The following is a 14106-nucleotide window of genomic DNA, read 5'->3' as shown; positions in this document are numbered from 1 at the left end:
GTTAAATAGATCATAAATCTAAAAGAAAACAGTCCTAAGTTCACAAACATTTTTAAACAGTAATAGTCCCTAGGATTATGTTATTAAAAGCTATGTAACCAATTTTTATTCAATATCAAAACAAGCTGCACAAAAACATCCTCAGAGAAACTTCTCTAGAACTCAGAGAGGAAAGCTGGCTGTAACAAACTGCAGCCAGCATCAACCATATATCCCAGAAAATTCCAAGCCTTTAGATAAAGAGATACCCACAACAGATGCAGACATTGTTACTGTGTTCAGCTCTGGGGCCCCCAACATAAGAAAGACATAGACCTGATGGAGAGGGTCCAGAGGAGGCCACAAAAATGATCAGAGGGCTGGAGGACCTCTGCTGTGAGGACAGGCTGAGAGAATTGGGGTTGTTCAGCCTGGAGAAGAGAAGGCTTCAGGGAGACCTTACAGCAGCCTTCCAGTACCCAAAGGGGACCTACAAGAAAGCTGGAGAGGGACTTTTTACCAGGACATGTAGTGACAGGACACGAGGTAATGGCTTTAAATTGAAAGAGGGTAGATTTAGATTAGATAGAAGGAAGAAATTCTTCACCACGAGGGTGGTGAGGCACTGGAACAGGCTGCCCAGAGAAGCTGTGGATGTCCCATCCCTGGGAGTGTTCAAGGCCAGGCTGGACGGGGCTCTGAGCAACCTGCTCTAGTGGAAGGTATCCCTGACCACAGCAGGAGGGTTGGAACTAGATGACCTTTAACATCCCTTCTAACACAAACCATTCTATGATTCTATCCTAATGTGTTGTGACTTAATATCGTGTTGATTTAGTGAACATGCTCTCCCAGATGTTAAAATGGAAGTATTTTTTGGTAGCAAAAAATTAAAACATGCAAAACTGTTTTCTTTTTACTCTGATCTTAATAACAGTTATGTCCATTTTGTCCTCAGAAGAAGGCTGGATACATTTTTTAAAAATCACAAGATGAAGAAAGAGTACAGGTCTGGATTCAGACTGCTCATTAATGAAAATTCAAAAGCAGTAAATGCGTAAGTCTTATTTTCTAAAAAGATTTCCATACTTCACATTAATTTTCACTGGAAGTCAGCTGGGCTACAGCCTGCAAGTCTTTGTGGGGCGTGTGACTGTATACCATGATGTTGCCACTCCCTGCTGCTCATCTCCACTCCCTCTAATCAGCTAATTAAATTGCTCATGCAACACTTCCCCAGTCAGCTTTCAGCAAAATGAACTAGGTTGCTAAAGACCTACTGTTTGCAGCACTGGATTTAGGATGGAGAGTCTATACTAGCCAAACATCTTTAAGCTGAAAAGTGGGGTGGCTGTACCAATCATTGATACAATATATTGGAGCAAACAACAGCCTCCAATTAGTGCTGGTGATGTGCAGATGAAGAAATTAAATTTTTAAGTTTGTCTGCAGTTAGAAGAAAACACAAATGTGCTCTCTTCATTCTGCTGAAACTTGAACGTAGGTTATGACCTTAGATGATAATGTTCAACATCAGTTCACCATCAGTCCTCAAGCCACTGACAGTATAATTCTATAAAGGAGCTGCAAGTAAGTCATAGTCATCAGAAACTGAAGGAAATTCAAGTGGTCAGCAAGGACATGTGTTTTGGCTACAAAAATATATTTCCTTATGAAGCTTTATTGCTAACAAATGTTTCAAGTCTCACAGATTCAAATGTCTGGTTGACCTTTCATATAAGAAATACACATTATAGGGGTATTTTTCCCCCTCTCTCTCAGGTGCTGACAGTTCATCTCACTCCATTCATCTCTTCTGTTCTTCTGAGACTCTGAGAGCATCTATGCATTTTGGGTAGGTAGTAGGTTTAATTTTGTGAAAAGAGATCTAATTGCACACTTCAGTACATTATTTATGATGAACACTGGAGATACAAAAGCATAGGGCATTGTTTTCTGTTGTGAAGAAGAATTTGCTCCAGCCCTTTAAGACAACTCTGTGTGTTCCTAGGGTTTCCATATATTTGGGTTCTGGGTTCCTATGTCAGGTCTGTTTCACAAGAAACAAGACTTCTGTGAAGTAGGGAAATACTGTTAGTCCTGTTCAGAACCAGACATGGAGGCAAAGATGCCATACAACCCTGAACAAGTACACAAGCAACCTGTTGCAAAGGAGGTCATTAATATACCAGATCTCCCAATTTCCAAATCACTAACATTTCCAGTTCCTTGCTTCTCACAGGGTTCTGTGCTGAAACTTTGCAAAGTCGGACTCATCACTGGCTTCTTGGAACCAAACCACCACATGTCTCTCCACCCTCACATTTTAATCACCTACACCTTTAACATAACAGGTCACAGGTGCCTTTTTTTTTTTTTAAGATGACAATTTCCTTAATCAACCAGAAGAAATTCAGTTGAGCAACAAAAACTTGCCTTATGCCCCTCCCTAACATCAGATTGAGCAATCACAGAAACTCCTCAAGTCTCCAAGGTGTCAGGAACAGCACAGCCCTCTTCCCTTCCCTGCTCTCGATAGCAATCTCTCCCAGCAGTCAGGAAAAACATCAAGTTCCCAGAAGATAAAGACCGTAGAAAAAAAAAATATTTTGCTAATAAATCACTGTAGTTTAAGTTTTATAAGCAAGGGAGCAAATTGTTGGGTTTTGCCTTTTAGAAAACAGGGGGAAAGGAAAAGAACAGGAAATACAAATGTTCTTGCACATACTAAGAACACAGTTTAAAAGGGGGAAAAAAACCCTTAGAGCTTTCAAGTTTTGCCCTACAAATTTTTTGGAAAGTAGAAATTAGAGCTGCATTTAAGAGAGTCCAGTATTTGTATAACATCTTCCAGCCCCAGAACAAGACACACTTTTTAACTTTACATAAGCCTTTATATTTAGAAATAAATGCACCTCACCAAAATAGTCATGCAAGAAACAGATTACAAATCATTTATAAAATCTGATTTTGCAAATGTACCTCTCTCTTAAATCTTAACTATTCTAAATATTAATAATATTTAACAGATACATAAAGCTTCACGTTTTCCTTGCTATCATCTTAAAATTCTTCCCACATATAAGCACCCAACAAAACACTACCTTACATAGTATGTTTCCACCTTTCTTTTATTTAAATGAATTACCGTGAAATGGACGCTTTGCTATTCCATTTAAAAAAAAAAAAAAAAAGACAACTGAAAACAGCTCTAGTGCAAATCTAATGTCCTCCTTTCTTCTGGATCAGCAAAATATGTACTTGCAGAGGAAACAAAGCAGTTGTAATGATTTCATTATCCAGAATCTAAATACTCATCAGGAGCTGGAGAATTCGTTATATCAGATATCAGCCAACTAGACACCCACAAACTCATTTTTGCTTCTAATTTGTTTAACAAAATTAACACAATGATGACTAACTGATACTGTGTAGGAAGTGTTTTGCTTTCTTTACCATGAAATCATGTTTCTATGATACTATCCTAAAAGATTATAGTATATTACTGAAAAAATACAGATTCCAGATAAAGCATTGTTACCACCTAACAGTACTTTTTTTTCCGTATTCACTGAATCAGATAAGAGGTTTATTTCCTAAAGAATGCAGAATAGCTTAGATATATTTGGAAAACTGAGAGATACTGCTTTGTTTCATAGTTTATGTTGGAAGCTTTCAAAGCAAGTGTATAACAAAGCATGTTCTATCTCAAGAGACAGAGAAAATCCAAAATAATCTGGTTTTATAGCTCTGTGGAGGGATTATGAGAACAATTGTCTATTTTACTGAAAAGGAAAAGTACTGACGTTGCAGTTTTGAGTACAGCAGTTAGATACCTGTGCTTCACTTTTGAACAAATTTATTGCAGTCTCATGCTCCTCATTGACAGATCTTTCCCTGCTTCAGCTATTCAGACTTGACTGGAAGTCAATTAGAGAGATAATATAATGGAAGGACTGAGGATGAAGACCTTGCTACTCAAAAATTCAAGTGTCTGGACATTTTAAAAGCCTCTGGATTTTGTTTCAAGTAAGTTTCACTAACATTTGGATCTTTTTCATTTAAAAGAAAAAGCACAACTTAGAATGAAATTCATGCATTTCCATTAAAAAAAAAGCTCTGAATTCATTTCATCACGTTATGCTACAGTTTCAACAAAACCAAATTTAATCCAACTTCACACATGAGCAAAAGCATTCTTACAATCCCTGCCACACTGCTCAGAGAGAGCTGCCCCTCTGCTATTGCAAGAACATTAAATACCCTGTTGGTGTAGATGACGCAACACACAGCAAAGGACTGGACTGCTGCGAGTACAGAAATTGACTAGATCTCAGAAACATGATTGACAGAACAGCTAAGAACCTGGAACAAAGAGCTCATCAGATAAGGCCACCTACATCCACAATAACAAGAGAACCCTCGATCATGATCCCTCTTCCTTCTAAAAGGTCATTCAGCTAAAAAAACGACTGCAAGAACAGATGAAATGGCACTGTTACTAGCTATCCAAAGGGATACAGCCTCTCAAGCACTGCAGTAGAGTTCCCCATGTATTCCTTATTTCTAGCTTCCAGTCACTACAACTATTTTTGCCCTTTGTACCATCCTTGAACGATGGGCCACTACATCCTTCAAAAATCTCTTTACTAAGTACAATTCTTCAGAAACTCTGTATCTAAAAACATGACAACATGATTCCTAACCGATATATCATGAGTTGACAGATGTGGGTAAGTAAGTAGAAGAGTGTAAATATTTCAAAGAATCTAATAATTTAGAAATGGGGAGGGAGAGTTAAAGGAGGAGAGAGCAGGGTTGGTGGCAGAGGGGAAGGCTTCCTTTCTTTAAGGGGTGCGGCAGGAAAAGTACAGGACACTGGATATGAAGCCTTCTCCTCAGTGCCAACCAGAGGAAGGCTCAATGTGCCTTTGCCTGAACAGCTTAAAGCTTTCAGTTTATTTTGCCGTTTCATCCATGTTCAGAAGAACTTTGAAATCACCACTTCTTTTCTATCATCAAACGCCCTACTCCATCTGTTTCTACTTTAAGAGCCGACCCAAGAATTGTGTACCCGACAAAAGCTATTTAGTTTCTCAAAGCATCAATTTGATGCACTTCCTAGTCAGCTCTTTCTGCCCTGACAAGTTCGGCACTCCACAGTGACCCTCAGGTACATGCAAAGACCACAAAAAAGATCCCCCAATAACTTGTTATGTCACAGAAGTCATTCTCTTATCTGTCCTCCTGACCTGACCTGTGCTTACCAAGAATGCACTGAATTAATTAGAGACTGAATACTGATACTATATTAACTTACAGGGAGGGAAAGGAACTTCACAAACATCATGGTCGTCCCTGTAACCTACGTCACAACTCTCCCCGATCAGCTCGATAAATCAGACTGAAAAGCTAAATTATTGTGATGTTCAGAAATGAAGTACAATCAGAGAAATAAAGAATTTTCCAACGGTTTTAGGTATAGCCACACGCATTGCAAATACGCAGACAACAATCTTGCTGGAGTATATTTCATCTGACTACAGGTATCTACGTAGGCATCCAGGTATGTGCCAAGGAGCCACAGGTTTCCTCAGCTTCTCACACAGTCGGCAGCAAATGGCAGGCACCTTCAGAAAGCAATTCAGAGCACTTAAGTCACGTCTAATTTAAACACTATGCATCACTTTCCAAAAATACCTACTTCTGTTAAAACTTCTAGCTTAAGTCTAGGTGAACATCACCAAAAGTCTTCTGCTAGGCAAAGCACACATAGAATCATTTCGGTTGGAAGACACCCCCAGGATCATAGAGTCCAACCATATATGAAGGATACAAACACATTCTACAAGTACATTAAGTTGAATTTAAAACTGGTTACAGTTCTGAACTTTGTAGACATTTTCTATCACTGAATGAATGCATTTAAACAAAAAGCATTTAGTTACCCAGAGTGGTGATAATATTCTGGGGGAAGAGGTGTGGCAATGGGGACAGCACAGCCAGCATACCTGCTGCATAACCTTTAAGAAACTGAAAATATTGTGCTATGTGGTATTAGAAAGCCTTCATATCTGTTTCTTATCTTAAAGATAAGCCAACTCTGTCCGCTCGCCCCCCAAAAAAACTCACAAAGCAAAAACCGAGAATTTCATAAGTTTTACAGAGAGGCATCAATATTTTTTTTTATGTATGTATCAAAAAACCTTCAATTGACCTTATATCAAATAGGCTCAAAACACAGATCATAGAAAACAAGTTTGCATAGATTAAATGGATGAAGTCTCAACATAATTGTGCCAATTTTTACTTTACCTCTCTGGGAAACTCTTCATGCACTGTATGTCTTAAATGCACAGCAAGTAAAGAAATCTGCCTAATAGCTGTGACCTGTCTCAAAATTCTGTAATAAAGTGACCCATAGAAACTAGATGCATACAAATATTAGGTATTTTCTATATGGATTACAAACTCATAGGAAGACTAAACACAAATGGTTTTCCTCAAGAAGAAAAAAGCACACGTATGTGATGTAATATTGGCTTGGTTACTACTAAACAGTTGTTTTCTCTAATCTATTCATGACCAGGCTTTACTTCCCATTTATCTTGTTCTTTCCACACTCCCATACTTTAAATATTCATTAAGTGGGAGAACATACAATGAATCAGGTTCTACAGGAAAAAATATAGACAGCCTGTTGAGTAAAGCCCATGTAGCACATGCATAAACACCACACAAGCCCACACTGTTTTTTTCCTCTCAAAAAAAAAACCCCACAAACCAAAAAAAAAACCAACACACAACAACAAACACCAAAAAAACCCCAACCAACCAAACATAAACACACCACACAAGCATAATGGACATGATGGATAACTAGGTAATAAATGTCATTACTGGCAATCCTCTGATAACAGCAAGCAATAACTAGAGGTCTCTTGCTGCTGTTTTATTTTTATGCTAATGCCTATGCTAGCATCCAAAATTCACACTGAAAAATAGCAACAGACACTAAGAGAAGTTTAAATTGTCCTTTAAATAGACGAAATTAATAAACATTCAAATAGGCAATCCAGCTAACTCCTATTGCAGTAACTATTCCCACAAAACACACCTATTCCTCTGCCAGACTCCACAGACATGAATGTTTTTGTTTGTATTTTGTTTTAAACTAAAAAATCATCACATTTTTGACAGTTTCTGCCTAAGTAGCTGGAAGGGGGAAATGCAGAGGAGAGAAAAACAAGCAATTTGAAAGCAATGTGTATTTCCAAATGTTAGAAGCTTGCTTGTTGTAAGGAAGTTTCTTAGTTCCGGTTTTAAACATAGCATTCTCACTCCTCCTCAGGAGGATTTTTGTCTTGAAATGTAATGTGAAATGCACAAAGGAAAAGTGAGGTTTCAGGACTCCAAATGCACACTCACCATTTCTTAAATCGCACTCTCACACTGTTGACCTCTAAGCACGTAACCTCACTTGAAACTTCTTGAGTCCCAAGCCTTTTAACCCACCCTCTCATACTAACTCCATGCACAGTTTGTGTAGATCACATGTAGCAATATCTGACATGGCTTTAAAATGCAATTTCCATTACTGGTGGCATTTCAACTGTTAATGCTCTTGCCAAAAATAAGCTCTCTTAAGCTTCAGATTTCCACAGCCAGACCACTTACACCATATATGACTGTGGTGGGCTCCATTCTGCGAGTAAATTAGCAGTCACAATGAAGACCCTATTCAACAGCCATTAAAGTCCTAAAATTTGAGAGCGTTCCCTTCATCAGACAGCTTGCCAAAGTAAAAAGCAATAGTATCTTCTTGCATCAAAGCAAACCAACTCCTGTCTCCCAACAACAGAGACCTCAGATCTAGCAACCAGATACAAAGGTAAACACCACTCAAGAGTTTCTTTAGCACTGAAAAAACCCCACCTTTTAAGATAGTTGACAAGGAAAAAAGATAAATAGCTACATGACACTATTTTAATCCTAAAACATTCATTCTAATACGTAAATATTTCCTAAAATTTCTCAAATATCCAATTCAACAGCACAAACAAAAGGTCTGACTCGGATCAATCTTTCCCAAATAAACCACTCTTATAACTTGAGAAGTTGAATAAAGGTTTCAAACGAAATATAGAATGTGATTTGATACACTCTTTTAAAATTGCTGGTTAAGACCCATGCTCAAATTACGGCCCATACAGGTGAGTAACTTTGCTTGGTTTTGATGTCCAAGATAGATAATAAGGATAGAAAACAGAATGCATACTGCTTCATGTATTATCTTTCTAGAGCTGAAGGAAGTGAATGAAATTTGTCATGAGACGGAGAACTAGACTAGAACTCTCTTTCTCAGCCACAGAACAATGGCTTTTAATAACTTATAAACCAGCTGTTTACAGAAACGATTGCATTTACATTGCAGTGGTCAGTAATTTCAGAGGATGCTGATTTTCTAGACATCAAGCTTCACAGCCAAGTTTGAGAATAGTTAATGTCTACAACCAATGCAACTCACCTCAAACACCTAAATTGAGGGAGGCAACTGGTATTTATGTTTAAAAATGTATTTTTGATTCATTTGTATACAGCACCCTTAAAGATTCCACCCCCCCTACTGTTGCAGCATAGCAATGCAATTGCTTTTAGTTATAGACTTATGACAAAAGGATTAAGAATTACTTCATGAACACAGTAATCACTTCACTTACTACTGAACTAACAAATTGATACAAGTCACATGGAGAAGTTCTGCAGCCAATTAATAGAGAAGCATTCCTTGATACAATTTAAATAATTATTAGCTTAAAAAAATTACAATTCACACCTAACCATAGACAGGATCACATTAGGAAAGCGCAAGTAAATAAAGAGAAATAAGCAAAGGTTTGGAATCTGTCCGATACGGCTTCTTCTTGAAAGACAGCACCTCCAGCTGGGGCATGAATTCAGCACTGATTCATTCAGGAGACAAGAACTTTATCTACTAAATCAACAACAAAACTTCTTGCAACAGTCCAGGTTTCACTTGGAAATCTTGCCGAAATACCAGCCAAGCCCAGCCTTGATTAGCCTGCAATGAGATCATAGCTTGAGGAGGTATGGCTGAAGGCCCTTGTAAAGCTGATACTAAAGAGGAATTTATTTAAATGATACATCAATCTTTCTTGAATAAATTATAATGTTTTCATATTTATTAATGTAATAAGGATAATGTTGACTGCCGAATAACTTCAGAGTTCCTAAAGATGTTGTTAGTAGAGGAAGTAAAATTACTTTCTATCCATCACCCACAATCAATGCTGTGACTGACACTACAAGTTGCGTATCTCAGATGAGAGTCATTTTAAAGTAAAAGTAATCAAGATAATGCAGCTATGGGAGATTTTCACAAGATTCACACTTGTGCACCTTGACTTTTCATTTTCATTATTTCCAGTAAGATCTCCCTCTTCAGAGTTTGTTTCTTTAAATAGAGGAAAGAACAAACTGAGGCTTGTGAGACTTCTAATTCAAGTCCTCAAAGTTGTCATTTCACCTTCTGTTGAAACACACATGTTGCTATAAAAAGCAAGTCCTTTCTTTCAAGATGTCAAATTAGGCAAGAACAAGCTGCCTTTGGGCAATTTTGTTTGGAATGTTATCACACATGTGGAGATCAGAAAAAATGTAAAGCATTTTTTTTAAAGGGACATTATAAAAATAATACTAAGCAACATGACAACATCAAAAGACTTTTTTTCTTAAATGTTAGCAATGTTAGCAACACCACTTGCATGTGGGTGGGGCAAGTTTTAGAAGACCAGCTACGTTTGGAGATCGAGCAAGCTCTATCATGCACCGTTTTCCTCTGTGCCTATAGTAGCAACAACAGAAAGGGCAAGAGAGAGAAAAAGAAAAAAAAAAAAAAGGGCAAAAAAAAAAAGGGCAAAAAAAAAAAAAGCCCTGTGCCTGGCAGGTGAACTTGATATTCCACCTACCTAGTTCAGGACTATTCCTCCAAGTCTATTTTCAGTTACGGAAAGAGATGCCATCACGAAGCAGGGAAGCCTGCACTCCCCACAAGGGCAGAGCTCAGCCCAGGGCAGCAGCAGCATGACCGGGGGCCGAGCTCTCCCCAGGGAAAGCACTTTCGCTCTGGACATCCCGGTGGCTGAGCACAGGCTTATCCCCCCATGGAGGCTGGACACATCTTCTCTTTAGCATGCTGTCCCCTCCCTGATTATTGGTAGTTTGGTGGACCAAAGGACACTCTTGTTTTAATTGACTAGACTTCCAGCTAATAAATTCCCAGATAACGTTTGCAGCTCTTCTTGCCCTGAACTCTCCCTATGGTAACTCTTACAAAAAAATTCCCTTCTTGTCAGCAAGTGAAATAGCCACACAATCAGAGAAACTAAAGCCCAAGAGGCGTGCTATGCAGAAAGCACTGCAAAATGAACAACATACACTCACTCACTAATGTTTCAATTACAGCATTTTGTGGTGCTGTTTTTCAGACAGTAATGGCAGTTGTCCCGTATATGCTAAGGAGAGCAGGAAATATTTACACCACAGACTTCCTAGCATCTACATAAAGGTGCAACTTTCTTCAAAGGCTGACCTCGCTTTCAAGAAAGCGGTAAGCAAGGAGACAGGCAGAATTTTAGAAATCCTCCTTAAGTAGCTGCTGAGACTCCCTTAACACCTTGTCACATTCCTCTCCTTAAAAAGCGGCACTTGGCGTCATCTATCCCCACTTCCCCAGGGCCACCCTGAACTAGAGCGAGATGGAGCTCCATAGCTAGCTTACACTTAAGCAGCTTGAATCCACAAAACTGGGAATTTTTCCACATGTTTAGGCATCCTGAAGGATTTGGTCCAGTGGGTTTTCTTGGATCCTCCTGCCCAGTCACCAGCCTACCCAAGAAGGGAGAGGAGAAGCACAGGTGAAGCAGCATCCCCTCTCCTGGGGCATCCCAGCAATCCCCATGTGCACTCTGTAAGGGGATAACTTGAGTTCAAGGCTCTCTTCTGCTGAGCAGAGATAAACCCTACATCTGCTGCAAGAAGGGACTGTTTTAACCATCTGGTACTAAATTATTCTTCCCAGTAGCCTTCCACCACTAGAAGCAACATGGAAGAAAAAACAAACAAACAAAACAAAACACCAAGAGGGGTGGGCCAAGCCAAAAGGAAGATTCTGCAGATTGGAGTCCTGAGGCCATGGGGGACATGAGCTCCAGTCTCTGGTTTCAAAACTAGTTCTACACACTTGCATCCAACAACAGCAAATGAAAATACACTCTAAAATTTAGACCAAAGGATCCAGCTCATGTCTTCTTCCTAGGTCAGCACTGGTAGACCCAAATTTCATTTCCAGACAGCAGCACTGTTTCAGGAGATATCAATGCTGTGGCTTCACTTAATTATTCCTTTGCAACAGACCCAAGTTACAAGGTTCCCATCCTCAGACACTTCTCTCCACATTCCACAGCCACATCTTCATGCCACAAATACTTAGGCCTGTTACTTAATACCTAGGTAACACTATGAATAAGTATCACCAATCAGTCTTTAGATGTAGCACTTATTAGCCATTACCAGAAAGGTAGAATTATTTGATTTGGTACTTGATAGCTAGTAGATACACAGTAAATAGCTCATTTCTCCTTTCCTCAATGGCTCCCAGGTTTGATATTCTGTAATTCAGGGCACTGGTAAAAGGCAAACAGACAGTCATTTTTCAGCATATACATCTTCTGACACTGACTGTTGTTCTTTGAAAAACAGCAGTAGGGAGGAGATCTAGAAAAAAGATCGTTTCAAAAGTTTTAACTTGGGAAGTCCATAATGCAATTGGTTCAAGGGTGGGAGAAGGGAACTAACTGGACAACTCACAATGAAACCAGCTGAAAAACAAGATTAGAAAAATTTCTGCTGTGGATGAAACAGGGCTTGTTGACCTTTGACACTCTCTGTGAACTTCTATAATAGGAACAGGCAGAATCCACAGGACCCATAGACAAAGCATGTCTATCTTTCCTACAGATCTTGGCAAAATATGCTTTGCTAATGTGGATTTTTTTTTTCCAACTACATATGGATCTATTTTAATGTGTTTTCACTGTGCAACAAGAAAGCTGTCTTAACAGCAAAACCCAATGATGACTGCGGATGGGGGTTCCTAAGTTAAAACACACCAAGATTAAAAACATCTTCTAGAAAATGTTATGTATTTCTTTAACTCATGCCCAATACATTAAGATTAAAGCCGTGAGTATACAGAGACATACCAAAAAAGAAAAAAGAAAAAAAGGCAATGAGAAAAAAAAAAGAAAAAACGGCAAACAAGCATAAAGTGCATATATGCTCAGGAGTCTCCCCATCTTGGGAGCACGGGTTCAGTCACTATCCACAAGACCTTTTGTTTGAAGGAGGAGGGAGATACAAAAGGTTACCCTCGTGATTTTTAATTTGCAAGTGCAAGAGCACCGGAGGAAACCCAGCCTCGGAGCCGGGAGTTTCAGCCTCCATACCCTTCCGCGCCAGGAGCCCGGAGGGAGGGAAGGGCCCGGCGCAGGGTCCGGGGCCGCGCTGGCAGCAGCGGGGTCCCCCAGCCAGTTACCGGCGCCCGGAGCGCTGGCACCGGGTTCTTAACGGGGAATAAGAGCTCCCAGAAGCAGCAGGTCGGAGCTACGAGGCTGCCTGCGCCCAACAACCAACCTGTTGCCCCCAGCACCAAGCCGCAGGCACCCGCTGCCCGGGCGTTAACGGCCGCCACGGAGCCGGCGCGGCGGCACCTGCGCTGGGGGCGGCGGCACCGCCGCAGCCGCGCTGCCCCGCGGTGCGCCCCGGGCAGCGGGCGAGCGGTGCGGCCGGAGCAGGCCCGCTGCCCCTCGCCGGGCTGTCACCGCCGCGGGCACGCCAAAATGGAGCCGGCCGGAGCCGCCACTCCCCCCCGGCGCCTCTCACCTTGGTGATGATGAGCGGCTCCCCGTGCTCTCGTCCGCCCTTCAGGGTGAAGCCCCAGGGAGCTCCGCCGGTCAGCAGCACCTCCACCAGCTTGTAGCCCTCCGCTGCCCGCTGCTCCAGCATCACCACCACCGGCTCCACCAGCACGGCGCCGAGCCGCGGGTCGCTGCCCGCCAGCCGCTCCCGCCCGCTCCGCAGCCCCACGTCCTCCATGGAGCCCCCGCGCCGCCAGCGGCGCCCGTCGTGGCCGGGGCTCGCCTGCCTCTGCCGGCCGCTCCCCGGTGCGCGCCAGCCGGCGGCAGCCCGCGGAGCCACCTACCCGCCCCGCAGCGCCGTCCAGCCCGGCCCCATCGGCGGCGAGAGAGGGCTGCTCCCGCCCGCCCCCTCCTCCCCCTCCCGCGGTATTGTCTCACGCCGAGGCCACAACCCGGCGGCGGGTACGGGGCGGCGGGGGGGCGGCTCCAACTTGTGGCAACTTAGCGGCGGGGCAGGCGCCGCCGAGCAACGCGGGACGCCGGCAGGAGCGCGGCGAGGCGCCCCCGCCTCCTTCCCTCCCTCTCGCCCCGAAAAGAGGACGAAACGCTCTTTGCACCGCGGGCTTGCCCAGCGGCGGAGCCGTTCGCCCCTCCCCAAAAGCGGGCAGCCCCGCAGCGCGATCCCCCCCGGGCGAGGAGGAGGAGGAGGAGGAAGGGAGAGCAGCCCCGGGCCGGCCGCCAGACAAAGACGGCAGCGAGAGTGCCCGTGAGCTCCGAGTCACACCGGGAGCGGGGCCGTGCTGCCCCGCCACACACAGGGGCGGCCGCGCCTCTCCTTCCCCCCGCCCCGTGCCCAAACAAAAGCGGCGAGCAGGTGGAGGGCGGCTGCGCCGGTCCTGCCCCACGGCAGCGGGGGACGATGGGGCAGCCGGCGGCTGCGGCCTGGCCTCGGCCAGGGACGCCCCGCCCTCGCGGTGCCAGGCGGCGGGGGGCCGCGCTGTGCCGGCCGGGGAATGGAGGAGAGAGGCGGGGGGGGAACTTCTCCAGCCTCGCTTCGGTGTTCGGGGAGCGAGGCCGGCAGGGGGAGGGTTAAGCGGTGGAGGCGACGGGGCGGGGGGAAGCCGAGCAACATGGAGGGCAGGTCAAGGGGCAGCCGCGGCGGGAGCCACCGGAGGGGGAGCGGGGGCAC

The 14106-nt window shown here is 43.2% G+C and overlaps 1 protein-coding gene across 1 annotated transcript in view; it reads right to left on the bottom strand.

The window, feature by feature from the left end:
• The window catches only part of SHROOM2 (shroom family member 2), a 125854-nt gene extending 112699 nt beyond the window's left edge, over window positions 1-13155 (bottom strand). The window contains exon 1 of the mRNA XM_065658673.1: window positions 12943-13155. Within this exon, the coding sequence (XP_065514745.1) occupies window positions 12943-13155 (213 nt within the window). The remainder of the gene's footprint in view (window positions 1-12942) is intronic.
• Window positions 13156-14106: the final 951 nt, after the last annotated feature.

Source organism: Caloenas nicobarica, chromosome 1 (assembly GCF_036013445.1).
Source record: "Caloenas nicobarica isolate bCalNic1 chromosome 1, bCalNic1.hap1, whole genome shotgun sequence".
In the NCBI taxonomy this organism is placed as follows: Eukaryota; Metazoa; Chordata; class Aves; order Columbiformes; family Columbidae; genus Caloenas; species Caloenas nicobarica.
This window is presented reverse-complemented; position numbering and strand designations above follow the sequence as displayed.